We start from the raw sequence: 22,530 nt of genomic DNA on the forward strand, positions 1-22,530 counted from the left end.
AATCACACCATAATACAGCCTTTTCTGGAATAGTTTTTTATCTGACAAGGGCAGAGTTTTTCCCCAAGCCTTTAGCTGTATTACAGGAAAGACAAGCATGCATCTTCCTCGGTAATTCCTCACATAGGCTCTAATTCTGGGCTTCTTGTTGTGCCTGTGAAAGTCAGAGTGCAGCCATTAGCTTCAATAGGTACAGAGTCCCAGTCTTTTTTTTTTTTTACTGGCATATATAGCCATATTTTTACAGTGCATGTTGTTCAAATATTTAAAATCAATCTGTTGTTGATATTTTACGTGTCTGTCATAAACAAAAAGTAAGCTATTGTAAATCATCACAACTTAAAATGTGTTGGAAAGGAATTCAGTGAATAAAAGGGCCAAATACTGCAAATGGCGGAGATCCTTACTGATTCTTCTCCACTTGTCAATCTGCAAATCATGGGATATTTGAAGTACAAAGACTCTTTGCACTCCATAATCCTAAAAGGCTCAATGTGAAGTCAGGAAAAGAGAAGTGGAAGAAAGCAGTTTTGGTCCGATTTTCATTTTTGAAAGTTCGGATAAGCAAATGCATTTGGTGGAGAGAAGCCAGGCCAGGATGGGATGGAGAAAGAATCTTGCAGTATCCAGGCATTAGGGAAAAATGGGACTTAAGAGGCCCAGAGCACCCTGAACTCCCACAGAGATCAAAGGGAACAGAGAGCACTCGACTCGCTGCTGATCGAGCACGTCGCAATGAAGCACCAATGAAGCACCCAGGGAAGCCGCAGTGACCTGCCGAATGGTTTGGGTGTCCTGCAGAGGATGCTGTTTGGTCTGTCATCTCTGTGCCCTGCAGCCTCAGCAAGGAGGGCCATTTTCCACAGGAGTGCCTTGTTGCAAGTTTGTTCCTGTTCATCCTGGGATCTGTTGTCAGTGGAGGCTGATGCTTGGGTTGAACGAAACGTTGAAACGTTGAAATGTCCAGGTTAAGAAAGAGTTGATGTTATGGTAAATAAAAATATTTGCACAAATAGCTGATATATGCTGATGATTGCCCTGGTGTCAGTCCCAAGAGTGGCTGGGAGGAGGCATGGCTCTGTGCCCCAGTTCCTACCTGCTGGATAACAGACATGCCAATAACTTCTCTGTCTCCTGAGATACGTCCTGATGATTCATCAGGGAAGTCTGGAAAACCCTTTGAGACCATTGCTTGGAGGGTGCCATAGAAATATGAAGCAATACTTCGTAGAGCGTCAAGCAGGATGCACTTGCTGGGAAACCACACGCGCCGTGTGGTCACAAAGTCCATCTGTCTCTCCTGTGTTCAGGGTTTCGGTGTTTGAGCACAGCAGGCTTTGTAAACTGCAGTGTTTTTTTAACTGCTAAGAACCTGATTTCCTTGTATCTAGTCAAAGGGTTTTTCTTTTTTTAAACACTTCTTGAAAAATCTCTGAAATGCTTCAAGCTAACATCTTAATGTATTTATGACATTAGCTGCTTCTTCTCCAGAACGGTTGCTCTGAATCTCTTTGAGCCTGGCTGTTATTTTGAACATGACTAATTCCCTGAGTGACTAAGCTTTTAGATAATAGGAAAAATTCATCAAGTTATCTCGGTCTCCCATAGTTTCTATTGTTATGAAAAGACGTCTTATGAAAAAATAAATAAATAAAGGTGTCTATTATGTAATGTGGGCAGGGAAAGGAAAGATGAGTATTGTTAGAGAATGGCAGGAGTGTCATATCTGGGAGCCAATTTCAGGCTGTGAAATCTCTAACTTGGTCTAGTAGGAGGGTGTGGGTGAGAAGTAAAATCCAGTTGCTGGTCCGGAGCTCTGGTGAACTCCCACTGAACCCAAAGAAGTGTATTCATGTGCAAAGTGCTCTGTTCAGAGGGGATCCCAACTTCTGTCTCCCCAGCTCTGCCATGCTACAGAATTCCTTGGATTTAACCCAAGATATTGTTGGGCATGCAGTAAATTACACCGCACCTTCTCTGCCATAGTTGTTTTCAGGTGGCAGGCTGAAGCGCTTAGAACTCCTGAAATGCTGTGTTTTGGATAGCACAGCGAACCTCAGCTCTATCCCACTGAATTTCTATGTTGGTGTTGCTGATTAATGATGCAGAAGTGCAATTTGTGCTTCTTGAGGAAGCCAATGCAACACCAGGTTCTTTTCTGTGCCTGTTGTGTTTAACCTGTGTCCTCCAGCAGGCAGGTTTATCCGTGTGATCCCGCACAGCGAGGGTCCCTTTGGCTCACTGCAGTCGCACATTGTCATGAGCAGTCGGCAGGAGGGCAGCGCTGGTCGTTCCTGGAAGGCTGTTGTATAGCATCAGATGGGGACTGCAGCCTGTGCTAGCTCTCACTGCAAGTGATCCCACTGAGTCGGGGTGGAATAGGAAATGAAAGCCTACTGGCATTCATTTGCCTCATTTGGAGAAAGAAAAAGAAGAAAGAAAAAAGCTATAAACTTCTTTTTGCTTTTTAATGCTGATATTGTTGCTGATAAAAATGAGTGGTTTATGTTCTATTCATACATCTACTGATATCCAGCTGGAATTCCTACTTCATTAGGTTGTCTTGCATCGTTTTCTTCATTAAGAGTGCCAGATTCAATAGGCTGTTCCCTCTCCTTTTTTTGGGAGGCAGAGAGAGGGAGAGAAAGTGATATGTATGAAATACATCTAATTCTCTAGGTTAATTTGTGTGAAGAACATGAGACCCATGGGTCAGCTTTTTAATAAGATGTTTTTTTCTTTACTCAATATCTTAACAAGGAGAAATCCAGGGAAGCCAAAGCCAACAGTGTCGCAGAAGGGGTATCAGGAGGGCTGCAAGAAGCTGCAGGTGATTTCTTTCCATCCTCATCCTCTTGCACGAAGCAGAGCCGTGGCTTCTGCTCCCATCTGCCACAGCGTTGTGTCATGACTCTCAGTAAGTCGTGGGACTTTGCCTAGGCTCTGCTTTCCCAATATAGACACGGTGGATAATTTCCTATTTCCCTCAGACTAAGCTCAGGCTGATAGAGCAGCAGTAAGAAGTAACAAGTCCCGAGGAGTGTACTGCATCAGCACTTTCAAATTCATAAGCCTTTGTATTTCTCCTGGTGCACCAGGGCAGGGCCTGATTTGACCATGCCCATAAGCAGAGCTGATTATAATCTGTTCAGTGGAGAGGGGAGAGTCCTCGTGCAGGAGAGCTGCTCATTAAACCCTCGCTTTTTGCAAGGTCAGTCAATAAAGCACAAAGCAGAACAAGAAACTTTTTCTTCTTTTCTGCTTTTTCATCTGTGTAGTTTCTGACATTGCCGTTTAGTATGTGCATCATGGATCATGCTGTTTCCATTCTGCCTGGCATCTCACTCCTGCACTGCTAATTGCTGGACCTCCACAGGCTTAGGCAGATGAAAATACTCTATTAGATTTGCTTTTTAACTGCATAGGAAATGCGATGCATTGGATTTCAAAGGACCTTCCTGTGTTGTGGCAAAGCTGAAATACACCCTTGGGTTTTCACAGCGAAGAGCTTTCTCTTCTTTATGTCTGTGCAGCTGTATTTCTCAGGGACCACACTGGGGACATTGACCCTGGATTTACTAAGGTAGTTTCTAGCAGGTGATAATTTTTTTCTCACTTACCACTTTGTCCAGGAATGTGTTGATGTGAAGATCTCTGCAATTTAATGTCAGAAATGAGGGCAGAAGCACCAGAGTTCCTGTAAGAGTGCCTGGAGGGAGCAGTGGAAGGAAGGGACTTTTCTTGGATTTTTCTGCAGTTTGGGCTTTGGTTTTTTTTTTTACCTTGTTTCCAGGCTCAACTGTAAGCCCTGAGAAGTAAAATTAAGTAGTAAATGTCTATGGAAATGTCTATGGAAATGTCTATTACCTCTATGTAAATGTCTATTACCTTGTTCTGGGCTCAACTGCAAGCCCTCTCAAGCCGGAGAAGTAAAATTAAGAAGTAAATGTCTATGTATTCTTTTAGGCCAGTTTTTTTTTTAGAGAAAAGAGAGCTTATGTAAGGTTGAAATGAACATCTGAATTTGATGGGTCCTTTTAAAGTGAACTTTCTTGGTCCCTGAAGTCTTTCTCTGTGACCAGGGTAATTGGTGTTACCACATCTGATTTCTGCTGGATTTGAGGGTTTTTTCTTTTCTTTTTCAAAATTGGAAGTCTGAGGCTGCTTCTAGAGCACAGGCTGGGGTGTGGAGCAGATGCAAGGAGAAGAGAAAGCACTTGCAACATGATTGCCAGGGGCATGAGATTTTAGTCTGTCTTAATGCTTTAAGTTCAAATGAACTTAAAAATAGTAGTTTTGTTGTTCTCACTGCAATTCCAGACAAGCACAATGGAATCAGCCCCCCAGACAGGCTCGCACTCCATGCCATTTCAGCATGATTTGTATAGTGTTACAAAAGCTATGAAAACTGATTAGATCAGTACATCACTCCTTGTTGTAGCGCAGCCAGTGCTGGGGTAGAGCCTTGGAGTTGCGTATGTATGGCACAGCACAGCAGCTGAGGGCAGGATGTTAGCAGGGACGCACTAAGCCATGCTAGGATGCAGATGACACCTGGTCAGGGTGCTCTGGAAGAAGCATCTGGGCATCTTGTAAGACAACAGTGACAAAGCTTTGGCTTTATTTCCCCCCTCACAGCATCATGCAAGTGCTTTCATTCTTCGACAGAGGAAAGAGCACCATCTGCTGAGATGCTGGCTCTGTTTGTGGAAGGAACTAGGATTAATTGAGGACTCCAGATGTGGTCCAAGGCCAGCCTTGGTTAGTATCTGACATGCCACTACTGCCCTTTGCTCAAGGGGTTAAGACCTGTTCATCTGGAGCATGGTTAGTTCTCAAGAGGGTGGTTAACTAGGGCTGGTGCACAAGTATATCGCAACCTCCCTGGCCTGCCTTTGATTGTTGTCTGCCTGTTAGTATTAAATGAAATGGTTATAAATAAATCAATCTCAACACTGGGGACATAATTCTGTCATGTATCACTTCTTGTTTTCTGAAATAAAATTAGAACTGGTGAAGAATGGGAAAGAGTTCATGTACTACAGCTTGCCTGAGCTCTGTGTGTCTTTGTATATAGTACGTCTACCAAGGGTCAAGCTGTGGTGTTCAATGTGATGCTTCCTATCTTTTGGTGAAATCTCATTTTTCTTTTTCATTAAATACTTAGAGCAGTGACCCAGAGGTGCTCAGTTGCGTTCCCATAGCCTCTGAGCTTTGTATAATGCTCTTGGCCAGTTGGTCATGCGGGTTAAACAGCGCAACAACCCAGCCTCCAGCAGTGCCCTCTGTTCTCTAAACATTGCAAAAGTGGGCTTACAAACTTACTCTCTTCTCCAGCACTCTTGGCCTTGCTGCAAGAGCAGCTTGCTTCATGGGGTCCTGCTCTGCTCTCTTCCCCATCTACCTTCTCTCCCATTTCACTGCTTTGCAGGCTCTCAACTCAGCCTTTTCTTATGCAGTTCTTCCTCTGAAGTCTATTTATGCCTCACCAGCTTTTGAAATCATCATCTTATCCTTGCCCACCTCTCCTTTCCCCTTTGTCTTTCTGTAATTGTTTTTTATATTAGTTCTGTAAATGAATCATTTGCTTGTCTAGCTGTGCTGTGAATTTGCTAAAACGTGTTGTGCAGTTAATGTGGAAGATGCTGGAGGAAGCTGTGCTTGTTCCAGCCACCCCACCGCTTTGTTTTCTTGTTTGTCTCTCTGCTAGAGGACACTTGAGCTGCTGTGGGAGGGAGGGCTGGGGCAGAGAGTGAAATAAAAGCTTCTAAGGGAGATGTGTAGCGCAAGGAAAAGGGGGAAGGACAAAAGAAAGAAGTAGAGGAAGTTAGTGGAAGAAAGTCCCAAGTTCATGTGGACAGTGAGGAAGCTTTACGTCTGAAGGATGGAGTGGACAGGCAAGGAAGAGTGTGTGACTGGAAAGATAATTTTCAACTGCCAAAATCAGCCCCCCGAGTCTGCGTCTTTAACAGATATTCCTCCATTTTGCATGCTCCTCAGTTTGGGTAAGGAATGTTAGGCATTTGGGGATTTTCAAAGCTTCCCATGAAGCCAGTCCATAAATATACAAGACTATGGAGATTCTTGAGGAAAAACTATCCTTTGCAGCAGCTCCGCAGCTCGTAGGCTGGTGCCTCCCATCTGGCCAAAAGATGGGAGAAGAGGGCTCTGTGTCAGACTTACTGTGAAAAGAAAGGAAAAAGAAGCAACTCCCGGTTTAAGAAAGTCCTCCTTTTTGGAAACTGAGCGAATCATAATCCCACTGGCCTTTAATCTCTGAAACCCTGAGTTTAATTCCCGGCTAGATTTAGAAAAAAATAATTAATTTCATGGTCTTCTCATAATCTGTAATGGAGTCCATGACTCAAACCCCACATCGGTGCCTGATGTTGCAGGCAGCAGTCAGTAAGTGCCCAGCAGAGGAGACTGCAAATGGAAGAGCAGTTGCCTGTCTCCTGCCCACACATCCCTGGGTAGCGTTCCTGTTTATTCCTTTTTGGGGGCACTATTATTTCAATTTAAACTTCTCTCATGGTGCCATATCAGTCAGAGATGGGGCTTGTGCTCAAAGAGGGAATACAAAAGAACCGAAGCAGTTCAGGACTGACAATTGCCAGGAGCCATTTTCCCCTAGGCCACGGGTCTCATCCAGTCCAGTCCAACACAACCATAGTTTTATTCCCACTCAGAATCACGAGCCACCTCAGGATTTGTTTGAAACTTTCCCAAATTCACCAAAAGATTTATCTCCTTTGGCCAGCCGATGAGCAGGTTTTCCTGGCCTGGCAGAGTTGGGGTCCTCAAGCCAAATCCCAGAGCTCAGCCACACTGCTTCCTACAGCAGCATTAAGAGAATTCACTGGGTCTGCGCTGAGGTTATGAGTTTGAGTGCTTCATTTTTGCAGTTAATGGAAGATGGAGCTGATGTGTTAGGAAAACATAGATGTGTCTGCGTGTCCAAGAGATTGCTGCGGTGGAGGTTGTTAATCTGCACAGGGGATCTACATCAGAACAGGGAATTGGAGCTGAAACCCTGTACTGCCGCACGCCCCTGGACCATGCTGCCAGCTCATGCGGAGACAGTGTACCTGTCAGTGGGAGTGGAATATAGGGCCTTTAAGCATTCAAATTAGAAATCCTCACTGCTGAGTTAGAGCTGTATTTGTTTAGCTGGAAGTAGTGGGTTGTGCTAATTGCTAGAGACATCCATTGGAGGGAGTCGTGGTCACATGGCTGAGCCCAATGTATTACGCACATAGGGAAGGAAGACTTGGCATCATCTGCTTCAGAGGCTTGCCTCAAAATTACCATATTGTAATTTATGTTATTATAGGGACCCTTCTGATTTGTCTGTTATTTGGGAGTCCAAAATACACTCTCTCTCTCTATGTGTATATACAGATTTATGTATACATATAGGTGTATGTATGTGATGTATTAGTGGAAGCCCCGGCTTGTTCCTTAATTGATATGCCTGGTGGAGAGGTGCTGAAGTTCAAAACTGCTTTCTCATACAGAAGAAGCCATCGCTGATCTTGCATTACAAATTGTGCTCGTGAAAGCTACCGTAGTGTCAGGGCATGTACTGTGCTGTAAGGGGAGGTGGTATTTTATATAACTACTACAAATCTTTTCTTCCTGTTCCTCAGTTTAGCTCTATACAGAAGGTTAGACTAAACTTTTCAGAAAGCATTACATGAAGTTAAACTTTGTGGTGGTTTTATATAAACCCCTAATGTGTTAGGTGTTCTTTTTCAGTAAGGCTTCTAAGAGAAAGTATCATCCATTTTGGTAGTAAAATTAACATTTAGTACACGCAGAAGGCATGGGAAATTATATAAAGCAGCAAGTACTATTGGGAATGCTGTGAATATAATTTTAATAGAAGCTTCTGCGCAGTAAATCTGTTTGTGCTGATCACTCTTGGTAGTTGTTACACACAACTTTCACTGGAGCCCAATACTTGCATCTGTATGCGGTGAGGCACCCGGTGCTTTCCTGCCTGATCTTTTGGGGCATTTGCTCTAGACCGTGACCTGGGGAGGATGGATGCTGTGGCTGGAGCCTCCCAGGCTGCAGCAGCACTGCACGCCTCTCTCCCAGCATCTCCAGCCAGAAAGGACAGCAGAGAGGTCTCCACAGCTATCGCCCTGTGGTCTGCAGCTGCTCGTGACGCACAAAGCTGTACGTGGTGAGCAGGATAGTGGGGGACCTCCTGCCTGCAGCTGACAGGCAGTTACAGGCAGGGGGCTGGCTTCATTGCCTCTATTTATAATCTCTGCCCTCCCCTGTGCTGTGACTGGCTCAGCTCTTGCAGAATGACTGCCTGAGACCTGCCAGGCACATTGCTCGTAATGAAATCCTCTTTTTCAGCTACGGAAGTAGCTATTGAGCATGTGTGATAGCTGCTGCACCTTTTTTTCTGGATATTTCTTAGGCCTCTGCTGCTTCTACCTGCCCAATTTTTGCTCCCCCATCTATATGCAAAGGCATGGAGGAGTCTGCCTTGAAACTCTGCTGGTTGCTTCCTGTTCTTGGCATTGAGAGGACACAGAGCAGGACAAGGCGAGGGATGGGCTGTGCCTGTGGAGGTGTCTGCAGGCCCTTGGGGCTGCTGTGCAGAGGTAGAAAATCTCCACTGTGATTTCTGTAAAAGTAAGGCTGAATCTGAGGCTGGGGTCTAGACCCAGGCTCCCTCTGTGCTCACTGCAGTTTAGAGGAAAAGATTAACTGGCCGTAAAGATGCCTCTAAATTTGGGCCCATTGTATGTTTTGGAGAGGGCACTGTTATTACTGAGACCAAAACTGGAATTTCCTGGATGTTTGTGGGAGTTCAGGCTTGGGTTTTAGAAAATTGCCTGTATTGTTTTGGGAAAGAATGGTAACAATAATAAATACTCCATATCTATTACATGTCTGCTATTCTGATTAGTCTAAAATTGCATCAGACAGACTGACTATCCTAAAAATGCATATTTGACAGGAAATGCAGGTCTGGAAGCTGGTGATCAGGCAGATCCATCACCTGGGCACAGCCTGGCGTGTGTGCTAATGGGGCAGCCGGGCTGCCTGCCTGGGGCAGGTTTAAAGCAGCTTCTTGTAAATATGCAGGTGAAAAATCGCCTTTCACTGACCTCCTGAATGAGAAATTCTCTGCTTGAATAGAGCAGGGGGTCTCAGTTGCTGGAAACAGCCTCTGGCTTTTAGTTATCACACAAAAGAAAAATGGGAGGAAAAGAAACCACCTGATTAACCCAGACCGTTCTTATTTCTAACGCTGCTCAACACAACCCACCCTCTGTGTCTGCAAACACATCACGGCCCACACGTTCTACAAAGCTGGTCAGAAATGAGGAGGATGCTGTGCTGGATGAGTGTTGGTCTTGCACAAACCACTGGGTCTCAGTGGAGGCTGAGGAGGGAGGGCACTGTGAAGACTCGGTCCTCACCCGCCCAAGGTGCTCTCTCCTTTGATGGTGTTTGGGGGTGGATATAGAAAAAGCCTGCTCATTTTGAGGGAGCTCTCTGGAAACCCAATAGCAAAGGAAGAAAAATAAAATAAGCCTTGCAGTAAACAGCGGGGTTTAGTATTGGTTTGAATGGTAAGGTGGGGTAGGAGCATAATCCTACCCGTCCCTTCCCCAAATGCTGGTGACAAAAAATATCTGCCCGGGAAGGATGCAGCGATGGGAAGAAAGGCCTCTCGTTGGTGCAAGCCCACTCCATGCCCTGTCTGTTCAGGTTTAAAAATTAAAGTCCTCCTGAACTCTTGTTGTTTGCTACTGGAGAACAAAATAAGCACTTGTTTGGTGCATGTTGGCCTTAGTGTTTGTGTGCAAATGTCCCAGGTACGTTCAAAGGAGCACGTTTCCTGAAAGGTGTTGATGATCAGTTCCCGTATGCACATTTTAGTGCATAATGAATATGCATTGGCAAAATTTCTATATTTGTCTTTGTCTGTAAAATCATTTGCTTTTTCCAGCCGAGCACATCTTTTTGTGTGTGTGTGTGTGATGCCTCTTTAAGGTAACTGCTGGTTCTGGGATCTGAATGAGATTTGGGGTAGCAAAATTGGCACCTGGACCATAAACCCTGAGCGTGTATGTGAATTTAACGTAGGAATGAGCTTTTCTGGCTGCTGTAGAAGGAATAAAGATCCCCCATCCTGTCTTCCCCCCCCCCTTTAATACATCTCTATTTATAGAATCAGAATTCAGTTTAACTCTTAGCATGGAGAAACCCAGTGCAGTGCTGAGGAGAGAGGCTATGCGATAGATTTATGATGGGATGATGTGCATACTATTGTACAGAGCTAAACAGTGATTCCCCCTACAAAATTCCCATGTTACAGGCTCACAATGCATTTCCAAGTTACCAAGGGTTCCCTTTCTGTTATTTTGGCTGCTTTTCTTTCCCGCTCTTTCTCCTGCTCCCCTACCTGGTCTGAGCAGGCTCCTAGCAGCACTGGCTCTTTTTGCTGGCGTTTAATATTTTCCATCCGAAGCTTAGCGCAGGCGGTACAGACGGGGCAGACGTGTCCCCGCCGTACAAAGGCAGTGAGGAACGGGATCTGCGTTGCACAGAAAGCCCGGAGACGCCTTCCTGGAGCTCAGCATTGGCATCCGACCACGACGCCGGCTTCCCGGCCCGCCGCACAGCTCTGTTTTCTGAACTGCCGCAAAAGTAGAGGGGAAAAACATGCCTGCATGGCGCTCCCTGTCACGGCGGGCGGAAGACTCGCGTATTTATGGAGCCAGCGCTTCCTTTTGCGTTTGACTGACAGCCAGGATCCCTTCGCTGCCTGGTCACTGGAGCTGATTAGTATGCGAAAGGGTCCGCCTCGCACCGAGAGATGCAGCCGCAGCAGCTTGCAGAGCTGTCACACTCACACAGGCTTCTTATCTGCACTGGCTTGACGAATTAAAAAGCAAGCCAGCCAGCAAGAGAGAGACCGGGAGAGAGAGGGGGGAAGAGAGAGAGAGAGAAGCTTGCAGACAGCGCTCGCTTTCTTTTCCTAAAGGAAGGATTTTGCATCTTAAGTGCTCACTGGTTGTGATGATGCTTCACTTAGCGGGCTCCAGAATGAGCTAGAGACAGCAGATAGGGGGATAAACTAAAAGCAGACCACAAAGCATTACGAACAAAACCAAAACCAGGAACAGTTTTCTCCTCTATTCTAGCATGGTGGATGTATGGACAGTCTTACAGAGCAGAGGTTGACTTCTCCAAATCTACCAGCCCCACATCTTGAACACTACAGTGTTCTGCATTGCACCATGACCTTGGATGTTCAAACGGTGGTCGTTTTTGCAGTGATTGTGGTGCTATTGCTTGTGAATGTCATACTCATGTTCTTCCTGGGCACTCGTTAAATGGATTTTTTCTCCTGAGCTGTTGGGGGCTACTACTACCACTAGCAATTCAACAAGAGAGCACGAGCGAGAGAGAGAGAGAGAGAGAAAGGCGAGAGAGAGAGAGAGAAAGAGAGAGAGAGAGATTTCTTACTGAGGGGGGAAACGCGTTGAGCTTCAACATGGCCTCGCTGTGATATGTATGACGTTGGTATATTATCTCTCCCTAAATCTTTTGTCATGTCTTGTCTTTTAAGTATGCCTGTAAGTGTAGCTGCTTTTGCCTGGGTTTTAAATGTGATAAATAATAGTAATCCATTCATATATCGTTCTGTGCTAGCGAGATAGAGCTATACATATTTAGTTAGAAGCAGAGTGAAAGTATCTTTCTGTGGTAAGCACTGGCTGTGTTATTTTGCTTCCTTTAAAATAGAGACTCAAGTTAATAATAAGTCATTTTGTGTGAAATTTCTAGCAAGCAGTTAATGTGCAATGTCTGTGAGAGTAACCATGTAGCTGCCAGGTGAGAGGTGGTGGTGTGTGCAATTGAATCGAGCTCTGGACATTTTTAAGGGGGGATGAGAAATCCTATTAAAGGATTAAATCTTTGCTAAAATAACATTCAGCCACAAAAAAAGGGAGAGAAATTCTACTTACTTTATTTATCTGTGTTGCCTTGATGATCTGACTTGATTTCTCAATATTCAGCCCAAAAGCCTCCAAATTCTACGTCCACACTGATGTAGCCTAGCTCCTTTCTTTAAAGATGTGAGAGGGACCAAAACATAACCTGCTGGGCTTTTTTTTCCTGTTTGTATGTGGTTTATATCTCTGCAAATTGGGAAGGAGGGATCAAAGAGAAAAAGGGGAATGCATGCTTTGTTTTTCTTTGCTAAAGCAACAGATACGGAAGGGTTGGGTTTTGCTTTGATTTCTCTAGAAATTTTATTTTGGCTTTCTTTTCTTTCATGTGTGTGTGTGTATATATATATATAATTTTTGGTAATGTATGTAAGAAAAATCTTTGCCCACCTCAAGGATAACAAGATTTTGAGATGGGTTGTTTTGCGTGACTTTATTTACATTGATTTTCTTGAAAATGAAGTGCTAAGTTGTATATTATAGGCTTGCTGAAAAGGTGTCCACTAGTTAGACGTCCTTCTGTTGAAAGATGTCTAGACCAAAATTGCAATGTTTACAGCTTGGAAGCAGAGCTGGCTGGGGGGTTTGAGTGTCAGTGCATGAAGTTTAGAGAGAATATGAAGGGAATGTCTGAAAAGAGTAATGTCTTTTCCTCTTGAAAATATATCTCTGTACTGTGTTTCTGTTAGAAATCTTAAGGATTTTTTGTATGTTATTTTCCCCTCCGGAAAAATCAGAATTGCTCAAAACAACAACAAAAAAGAAATCACAGTTTGAAAATGTTTACATCTCTTGCTAATGTTCGCTGGAATTATATTGCCTTGATAATTTAACTAGTTTGTGCTAATTCCAGCTGTTATTTATCTGATGTCCTCTACTAATCGGGAAAAGGAAAAATCATGTAACTGATCCATAAAGACATAGCTGGAGCTTATAGATGGAGATGTATAGTTATTTCCATGTGAGAGAGTGTCTGCTGCAAGTTAAATGCATAGCTGGGCTTAGGAGCTGATTTCTTTTCGGCTGGTGGCATGATTGGAAATTGAGTTAAATGCTGCAAATCTGCCACTTTCAAAGTGGCTTTAGCTGTAAATAAAAGAGGAAAAAAAAATTTTCCCTGAGTCGCGGGCTGGTAACAGTCAGCCCCCAAAGCTGACAGGAAGTGTTTAGTGGCAGTATCCCATTTTAATGGGTAGAAAAGCCAAGACCCAGTGATACAAGCCCAGCAAAGATGCTCTGGTGCCTACTGGCTATGTTTCCCCCTGTTCACTTGTAGCTATCTGTGCAAGAGGTATCAGCTTCACTTCTGAAGAGACTGAGTGAATCTTCTTTTTATTAAGAAAAAAAAAAAAAAGGATGCTGAGGATGGTTTGGGTTGTTGAACAGCTCAAATTTGCTTTATTTTCTTGTTAGCTATCATATGTCATTAGTTTTATAGGTTGCAGAATCTCCTGGAAATACAACAAATGAGCAAAGATCACCATGGAAAGGGAATCAATCAAACAGCAGCCAAAATAATCCTTTCAGTGAAACAGTTTTAAGTGACATAGTGATTTGGAGGAGTTAAGGGTGGAAAAATGGGAAAAAAACCCCAAAACAAAACAGCGAGTTAAAAATGGAATGCAACTGTGTCTGAATGTTTATTTTCCTCAAGGTTAGCTCTCTGGTGTGAAGGTTTACCTTTCAATAAGATTTCTACGAGGAATGCTTGGTGTACCTAACATCGTTTTCTAGTGCGTGCAAAGTGCATTCCTTGATCCGGAGCTTGTACTTCTCGGGTGGTATTTGGGAGGTGTGCGTGTACATGACGGCGTATGTTATCGCATGTGTTGGGAGCTGCCATGTCTGATTGCTAATTCCTGTGAGCCCCTTCTGGTTCCATCAGTGGAGTTGTGTGTTGCTGGGGCATCTCCAACTGGTGGGGTGCATGGGGAGGACGAGGGTGTCGTGCACGCTCAGCTACGGGGGGAGTGATCGCTTGGAGCTTATTTTTTTCCATCATGGAACATGCTTGAGAGAATTAATGTAATTTTATTACAACTTTCTCGCCTGTTATTCTCCCAAAGGCTGGTGGAGTCAAAGAACGCAGTTTTATGCAGACCAATATGAATGTGAAAGTTGGGAGCAGATAACTTTGTTATTGTAGCAACACTGTTCGTGTTATATCAGGCTTCCCCTTGGACTTTTTGGGTAGAGAGAGGAAATAAGCTTAAAAAGTGAGCAAGGGCTGGGGTTTCTGCTTGTTTAGTTTGATCCCTGTTTCCCACCCCCAGTCCTCAGTGGCCACCTTTTCAAACGCGCCTTGAGCCACCTGCCCCAACCCCATTTTTGTAGTTTTGCACCTGCAATTTTGCATTTTCGAAGCCTGCAGTGGAGCCTCGAACTGCCTGGTTTGCAGGAGCAATTAGCTAGTTAAACAACTCCGTCTTGCCATACTTTTCAGGAGCGGCTCAATCCATGACAGTCTGCATTAGCAGCTTTTTGGGGCGACAGTGTTCCTAGTTGCTTGCAGTAGACCCCTGTACTCCTAAGTGACTGTGCTTGCAAAATTCGGGGTGTAATTTGCACGCTGCAAAATATCTACATGTGGTGGAGCTTTCCTTCTCCCTAAGCTCCGTGGGATGATTCGGGTCATGTGTGGCTGGTCGCAGTCGGGTTCCTGGGGGTAGTTCAGCCCCGTAACTCCCCCCGCTGTTTGTGGATGTTGAGTTCTTCATGTTTGTGGGGATGCTCAAGCCCAGGGATAGGGAAGAGGGATCATTCCTTTAAATAAATCAAAGCACTGACCCTCTGGAAACTACAGCCCCAAAGAAAAAATATTCATTTGTATGCAAATAGCATATTTATAATGCATAAAATCTCCTTCAGTGATTGCTCCTGTGTATTTGCTAAGGCTGGGTGATGGGAGACCTGCCTTGCTGTTTGTCTGCTTAAGCAGGATTCAATGTTATTTGCCACAGGATTCATGAAAATGCCTCTGACTGTATCATAGCAACCCTGTTTCACACAGTCCATAAAAAGTCCATTCCTCCTGAGCGGCAATCCGCCGTCTTAAAGATTCAGGCACCCTTCTTGTCATGGGGAAAGGGTGCATTTCTCCCTCTTTGGATGCTTCAGAAAAAGCATACGTGTCAGGATGATCCCTGCTAGTCCTGCGTTCACTGTGATTTTAGTGCTCTTTCTTTAAGGCTAATAAGAGGGCTTCCTTTCGTTTTTTAAAGGCTTCCTCCCCCACCCTGGATATTTCCCACCTCTGTTTTAAACCTCACATGACAAGTTAAAAGGGGGACGGGACAGCTCAGAGGTCTCTGACGTGATGGCTCTTTTCTGTCCTGCCATTTGGATTTTCCCCCGGGATGGCAGCAGCACAGCACTTGCTTATGCTTTGTAGTGAATGAAGATCTGCCCAGACTCGAGCCCTTCTGTGGGAATGCAGAGGTGCTTTCTCATCCCGTAGATGAATGTTCTTAAGAGCTGCATGTTCACCTGACTCCTGCCCCCATCTGTTTGCATAATGTGGTTATATTTCTTTTTGGATCAGGTATTCAGTACACAGCCCAACTGCTGTGTATAATGTCTGAAGGAAAATTGCCAAAAATCCATGTAAGTTTTTTTTTGTTTTGTTTTGTTTTAATTTGTGAATAGAACCCCTCTTCTGTATTGTTCATTTCATTATGTTGTCGATCTTTGATTTCTGTATTTAATGAATGCTGGTTGTGATGGGAGATCTGGTGCTCTTTGTGACCAGTGCTTGCTTGCTTGCATGTATGTATGTATTATGCCTGTATTGTATCTGTATGTGCTATATGTTGTTAATAATGCATCTGTGTCGGTGAGGAGGGGGGGTTTCTATACTTTGCATTCGCAATGTGTACCTTTCTCAACTGGGTGTGATAATCGTGTTCAATGTGTATCTCCCAGTGAAATGTTATGAGAGCTATTTTGATAAAATGCAGGGATTTGTCTCTTATATGCGGAATCTCCAATGATCAGAAGTTAGGAAGCTTGAGTAAAACTCCCTAATGTTAATAATTGTGTAATAATTGTCCTGTTGTGAAGAGGATGTTTGTTCGGGGGTTACAGCGGTGGCAGGGTTTAGTTCTGCCGGGTCCTGGTTTTGCCACTGATTTACTGTATGGCCTTGGGCACGTTCCTTCTCTGCTTTGCGAGTCCTCTTTCCCAGTTGTAGAAGAGGAACATCACCCATTACCAAGGCATAGCCAAGACCGATTGACTCCTATTTCTTCCCTTTCTGCACTGTCCTGTAGCTGCAAAGCGTTGTTGTTCTGGTCAGGCGGCAGGGTATGGCGGTACGGGTGGACAACATGTGCGTGCCCATGTTGGCCCAACTATGCGTAGCTGGATTTTGCCTGTTGGAACTGTTGTAGACGGCAAGCTGTAGTGATTTATGCTTCTCACTAAAAATAGATGCTCCTGGAGAAAGAGCTGCTAGAGGAACCATGATTTTTTTACTTTATTTTATTGGTTATGGTTGAATTTCTTTCCTCAGTGGAAATGAGTCTTAATCTGAAAGAGCCTCGCAGATGGCCAGGTCGTCTCTAATCCTGCTGTCCTCCTCACCAGCAAAAGACCATGCAGCCTGAACTCCTTATTTCCAGTTTTTGTAGAGTATTACTCCTGCGTTGTCAGAAACACCACACTGACGGCATGTTCACTAGGACCTCTGAGCTCAGGGCAAGAAGCCCTCAGAGCTCTCCTGTTGATGAATGTGTTTGGCAGGCCTGAAAGTTTTACCATCCAAATTAAAGAGGGCCTTAGAGGGTGAAGGAGCACCCGTATGAAGGTATTTAAAGAAGTAGGTCTGGATTTCAACTGACTGGTTTATTCATACAGAAAATCGCTACTTTGGGGAGCTACCCCTGCTCCCATCACAGAGGCAGGGAAACTGAGGCATGTGGTGGTCGGAGAGCAGCGTGTGGTGGGCTGGGGGTTGGTAGCAGAGCTCAGAGTAGAAGCAAAGCTTAGGGGTCCATCGGTTGCTCTGCCTGCTTGGCTGTGCTACCTCCTCTTAATCCTCAGTGAAGCAGGGCGGGCAGGCATGCCACTTAGTTTCTGGCTTGTATGTTTTTATCTGGACTTTGCCATTTGGAAGTGTCAGAGCGACAGGCTTGTGCTGGGGAGCCGTGGAGTGAGCTGCTTGCAGTCTGGTGGAGGATCTCTTTTAGGGGATTTCGGAGCTCCCGGTGTAGCAGACTTCAGGAACAGAAAAGTCTGTCCGTGTCCATGTGGAAGGTCCCATGTGGTTTAGTGCCTGCCCCTTCTTTTGCATCAGCTGAGACATATATAACATAACGTATAGACTGCTGGCAAGGATTGTGTTTCTATTTTAGGCAGCATCTCCGGCTAACTAAAGCAGGGGCTACACTGCAAGCCGCTTTGCTCTGTGATCTTGTTTAAGTCTCTGAGGGATGAACTGTTTCTCTAGCCCCGTTACCTTCCTCTAGGACCTGACCAGGACTTGCAAGGCAGACAGTCGTAGCCCCGATGGGTGCTCGGGTGAGAGCAGGCAGCCCTGCTGTGGCAGCTCTATGGCCACAGAGGTAAAATGGTCTCAATAGGTGGCAACACCCCATTGCCACAGCATGGGGTAAGGCAGCCCGACCTGGCAGCCTGTCCCTTTTTTTCTTTTCTTTTGTTTTCTTTTTTTTTTTTTTTTTTTTTTTAATAAAACCCAAAGTTAATTTCTAGGTCATTTATTGTTAATAGATTGTCTTCCTGCCCCACCACAAGCACGGGCAGGTGTGTGCTCCAGCATCCTTTCCTTCTCGAGCTAAGCTAATGTGCCACATTACTGCCATGCCATGGTGCGCCCCAGGGAGGTCTGCGTTTTTGCTGCGGGGCCAGTGGGGGACTGTAGATGGAGTGGTCCTTCCCGCTTTGTTTCTGGTGGGGAAAGCAGCATGCCCAACTATCCTATTGCCTCAAGACTGTGGCCCCTGTCCCCAGCTCTGCTTCCCCGCCTGCCTCCTGTGGTGACCTTTGCGGAGCATGTCCTGCCTGGAATGATGAGGGTAATTGTCATCGGGTTTGCAACATGGGCAGGGATGCCCCTGAACATCCTGGACATGCCCTTGTGCCACCAGAGAGCCGACTCAGCCTCACCAGACATCTAGTAAAAATCCCTGGATGTTGCTGATAGGATTTGTTTGCATCCGTTCCCTCTCAATACTCAAGATGTTTGCCCCGAGAGTGTCTGTTTCTAAAGGGTTAAGCTTCTCCTGGTGCCAATTCTTGGGTCTTTAAGCTGCTATAAGGGAGCTCAGAGCTCCTGGCTGTGAGAGTGGTTGCAGCTCGCACACAAAAATGCCGGGAGAGGAATCGGCCAAACTACGAGGATTTTGAAAGTAACAAAGATCCGAACTGTGTGTGGGGTGTTCCTTATAATTGAAAAAATGCAATATGGCCTCAGCTACCCAAATATAAATTTAGAGAAATACCCTAAGAATCAATCTTTTACCCTGATAATCACTAGGCTAATTTGCTGGGCATACCTGTAGAAAAGTTTTGTCAAGTAAAATTGTTCTGTTTGAAAAAAACCATCAGGCTCTTGCTGGCATTATCAGAAAACAGTTTTTTTGAAAGGGTTTCTGTGGACCATATTCCCCATGCTATTTCTGATGCTTCCAGTCTCCTCTATTGTATTCAGTGTATCTGACAAGATTTTCGTAATAGGTTGTGCACTGAAGTTTCTGTTTTGATACCAAATTTAGGGAAGGCTTGTTATCTAAAATTCTTTCTTCCTGGCTTGATAAGGTGCTGATTAATTTTAAGCAACTCTCTTTCCTTATCTAGTTGAGCTTCAGTCAGTTTTAGTATAATCTTGGAAAAGTGTGATCAATCTTTAATGTTTGTTTTTGAGGTTTATTCCAAAGGCTTTTATGCACGCTGGATGTTTGCTCTTTTGTGATGTTCTATGAGAATTAAGTTAAAAAGTAACAACTATAGAACAGGTTTTGAATTCAGATGAAATGTTTTAAAGTTTCTGTAAAAAAAGAAAGAGCATCCTTTAAATGGCAGTTGACTCTGATGTAGTTTTAGGTCTTAAATTGGAATTGTATTACTCCAGTGTTGCACATAGGCAAAGCTGGATGCATATAAGAGAGAATACTAATGGTGCCCATATATAGGAATGTGTATATCTGTGTACCTGTCTGATGGAGGGATGAAGGAAGGGGACTATTCCCTCTCCATAGGCATGTATAAGGCAAGGAGTGTTAGGGGCAGCTTCACTTATCTCTGCCTTATGCCATCGAGAAGGGCTGTGGGGGCACAGAGTGCCGTACTGAGGAACCGCCTCTTGCTTTTGCCAAAATGCACAGGCAAGAGGAGGACACGGTGCAAGAAGAGGGTTGTCTGTTCGGTGCAGCCATCTCACTCTCGGCAAGGAGGGGACTTGCTGGGGCTGTGGTGTCGTTGCAGGCAGCTCCCACCCCTGCCAGGCACTGTGAGCAGTGGCACCTGTGCCGGGGTGGCGATGAAACTCAGCTGTCATCGGTGGAGAGCGTCTGCCTTGATTTCGTGATCAGGAGTTGATATCTGGATAGATTTTCAGTCTCCTCTGGTCCAGGGTAGATGAATCTCTCGTCCGATGCCCAGCAGCAGATCGATCCCATCTCCTGGACACCAAGGGTTTTGCAGAAGCATCTAAAAGTCTTTCCTAAAGAATTAAAAGCACACACACATGCAGAGCAAAGAAACTAAACCTCACAAACCTGCAGGCTGGGAACAAATATGCTTAAGACTAACCGGCTGCCTTATAATTATAAATCTTCATCCAGGAGGAGCCTGGCTTCTTCGGTGCATACCTGGAGCCTGGGAACTGTATTAACAGGTGTTAACAGGATCAAGACCCTAGACTTCTGGAATTTAGAAAGCACTGGCCTCGCTTCTCCCGCTGCACCCAGCACCCCGCTGCGGGAGTGGGTGCTGACAAGCCAGGTGCTGGTGCCATCCCCCCTGAGACAGGATGGCACGCTCAGCCCACTGCCATTTGCAAATTGTCACAGTGGCCCCAACTGTCACAAAAGCCATTTTTCCAGCTCAATTTTAAGCTCAGCATGAGACTGTGTCTAGTCCCCAGAGCCCAGGTTTGGCTGGAGGTTGTAGGCAGCACATTCCCGGTGCTTCTTATTTTGCCATCTCCTCCCGTAGCTTCCCGGTTTCTCGTTCTCCTCCTACACTCCCTGTGTTAAACAGTTGCTGTGTTTTGCCCCAGAAAATGGTGATGGTTTAATCTATCTCCAGTGTGTTTTTAGAACAGATGCCAGGCTGTCCCTCTCTCTCATCCTCGCACACAGCAATATGCATGTGTGTGCATGCGTGTGCAGGCAAGCATTTGTGCATCTTTGTATATATTTCTTTTTACATATACAGGGAAACATATAGATTAAAACACATGTGCATATGTTTTCCTTCCCAGATATATTTTGGAAAATATGAGTCAGCAGCAAGCAAGAACATATTACATAATCTCTGGGAGTGAAGAAAACCTTGCAATTTATTAGGAGGCAGGCTTTCTGCAAGCAGCATTTTTTAACATCATTTTGTTACCACACATTGGTGTGTGCCTCTCGGTCAAGTGGCCTTATTTCCGTCACACACAGTTGTGTCCAATACAGAAATGTAGTCCCAGTAGCCTTGGCTTTTGTTGTATTTTTAAACCCCACAGTAACAATAGCAGAGTCTCAGGGCTGTGATGATGATAACGACTTTTCTCCTCTTCCTTAACATGTTTTCCTGCAAAGACTGCGATTTTCCTTTTTGGTTCCCCCCACTCCCCACCTCCTGCTGTTTTCTATAAAATCTCAGTGCTGAGAGAAATCGCACATGAGTGCAGCTGGAAATAAATGTTGCCCCCTCCGCCTCCCCTCTGCTTGCGGCCACCCACCTCCACCGCCTACACCCAAATGGGAGAGTGAAGTCAACATCCACTTTTAGCCCTCATCTCCTGCTCTTGCACGGCTCTCCCCGCGAGCTCATTTCCAATGCCTTGCAGAGCGCAGTAGCTGTGCCTGCCGTACACGCAGAGGGTGAAATTCAGAGGGGGTTGAACACCATTTTAACGGCTTCTGCAGCCATAAGAGCACTTGTCTGGTACCATCGGCGGTCGTGCTATCATATGCCTTAACATAAGGGGATGAGAGAGGACACGCAGTTTGCTTCTTGTTCGCTAAGCATCACAGGGAGTGGGGAGCGTCATGAATTATGAAGAGACAGAGGAGCACAAACAAAAAACCAAGGAAGATGGATCTGGCTCAAGTCACACAGCAGTAACGTCAGGGGTTTGAATCCTACATCCTGGGCTACAACAGGTGTTGTGAGTCGCAGCACACACGGGGGGACGGGAAGCAGTGAGGTACCGAGTGGAGCGCGGTGGTTGGGAGCTCTTATCCTCTCGACAGTGCCTCTCCTCTATCTCAGTTTCTCCATCTCTAATGCCAGGCTTAATTTCAGGCTGTTCAGTCGAATCCCTGCTTTTCTGAAGCATGCTTCGAAAGCCTAGGAGGGGAATGGGCACTAACAGAGTTAAAGGAAATAAAGAAAAGGACTTGTTTCTTTATTTTTAATTTGCCCAATAAAACCAAAAAGTTTTGAACTGCTTTCATCTCCCAGGGCACTGCAAATACTTCCGCTGTGGTTAAGCTAGTGGTTGCCTTTCAAGCAAAGAGAAAGCTCTGTTGTGGTTTTAAAATATCAAAGCTTTCCCAAGGAGGCAGTAAATTGCCATGCTGGCTGAAACCAGGAGTGCAAGTAGCTCCGTGCCCTGTCTGGGACAGTGTCTGAGACGCATGCTGTAGAGAAAATTGAGAGAGACACAATAATTGATGGTGACGGAATAACCTGTTTATCCAGAGCGCTCTGTCTTCACCCCCATTAGCTGGTGAGTTTGTGATGCTTGGAGACAAGAGAATCTAAATCTTCTGTATTTTTAAAACCACAAAAATCTCTGCTATAACCAGGAAATTCTCATGAGCTCAGCAGAGGGGATGTGCTCCTCAGTCCACCATCCATCAGGGCTCTCCATATTTTATTCAGAAGCCCGGTTTGAGCTGTGTGCATCTGCACAGTATTTGGAGCAGTTGGGGAACGCGAGGGTGCCCCTGGGCCTGGGGTTTGGGGGAGCTGCCCCCCATTTCCAGCCTCTCTGCAGCTCCATGGGTGATGCTGCAGAGGCCATTTCATCTTTCTACATCTTTGTTTCTCTTTCTGTAAAATGTGCAGAAGGAAATTGCCCTTTCCTGTTAAATGGTTTGACAGCTGAGGATGAAAAGTACTGTATTCAAGGCAGATGGGATTATAGCAGACTGAGGCTTGCTGAAAAATGCTACTCTGCCCTTCACAGGCAAAGGGTAGACGGGGAGATAGGCTTTGCAGGGGGCCTCTGGCAGACCAGAGCTCCCACCCAGGCTGCTCCCTCCTTTAGTTAAAAGCAATATCTTGAATTCTACCTGAGATCCCAACAGAGACGAGGTGCCAAATGATGTCAGCAGGGTTTCGCCAAAGATTAATTTGGCCT

General features: G+C 45.2%; 1 protein-coding gene across 11 annotated transcripts in view; it reads left to right on the forward strand.

Moving 5' to 3' along the window:
• The window catches only part of ARHGEF9 (Cdc42 guanine nucleotide exchange factor 9), a 227,929-nt gene that overhangs the window by 98,432 nt on the left and 106,967 nt on the right, over nt 1-22,530 (forward strand). Inside the window, exons 1-2 of one of the 11 annotated variants that reach the window (XM_052813736.1) lie at nt 11,455-11,551; nt 15,535-15,596. The exons of 6 other annotated variants lie outside the window; for them this stretch is intronic. In XM_052813736.1, coding sequence (XP_052669696.1) covers nt 15,567-15,596 — 30 coding nt within the window. In that variant the 5' untranslated portion in view covers nt 11,455-11,551; nt 15,535-15,566. Of the gene's footprint in view, nt 1-11,435; nt 11,563-15,302; nt 15,432-15,534; nt 15,597-22,530 lie in introns of those variants that run through there. 4 more of the 11 variants (XM_052813740.1, XM_052813738.1, XM_052813739.1 and 1 more) reach the window with 4 other exon arrangements.

This window comes from Harpia harpyja, chromosome 18 (genome assembly GCF_026419915.1).
Source record: "Harpia harpyja isolate bHarHar1 chromosome 18, bHarHar1 primary haplotype, whole genome shotgun sequence".
In the NCBI taxonomy this organism is placed as follows: domain Eukaryota; kingdom Metazoa; phylum Chordata; class Aves; order Accipitriformes; family Accipitridae; genus Harpia; species Harpia harpyja.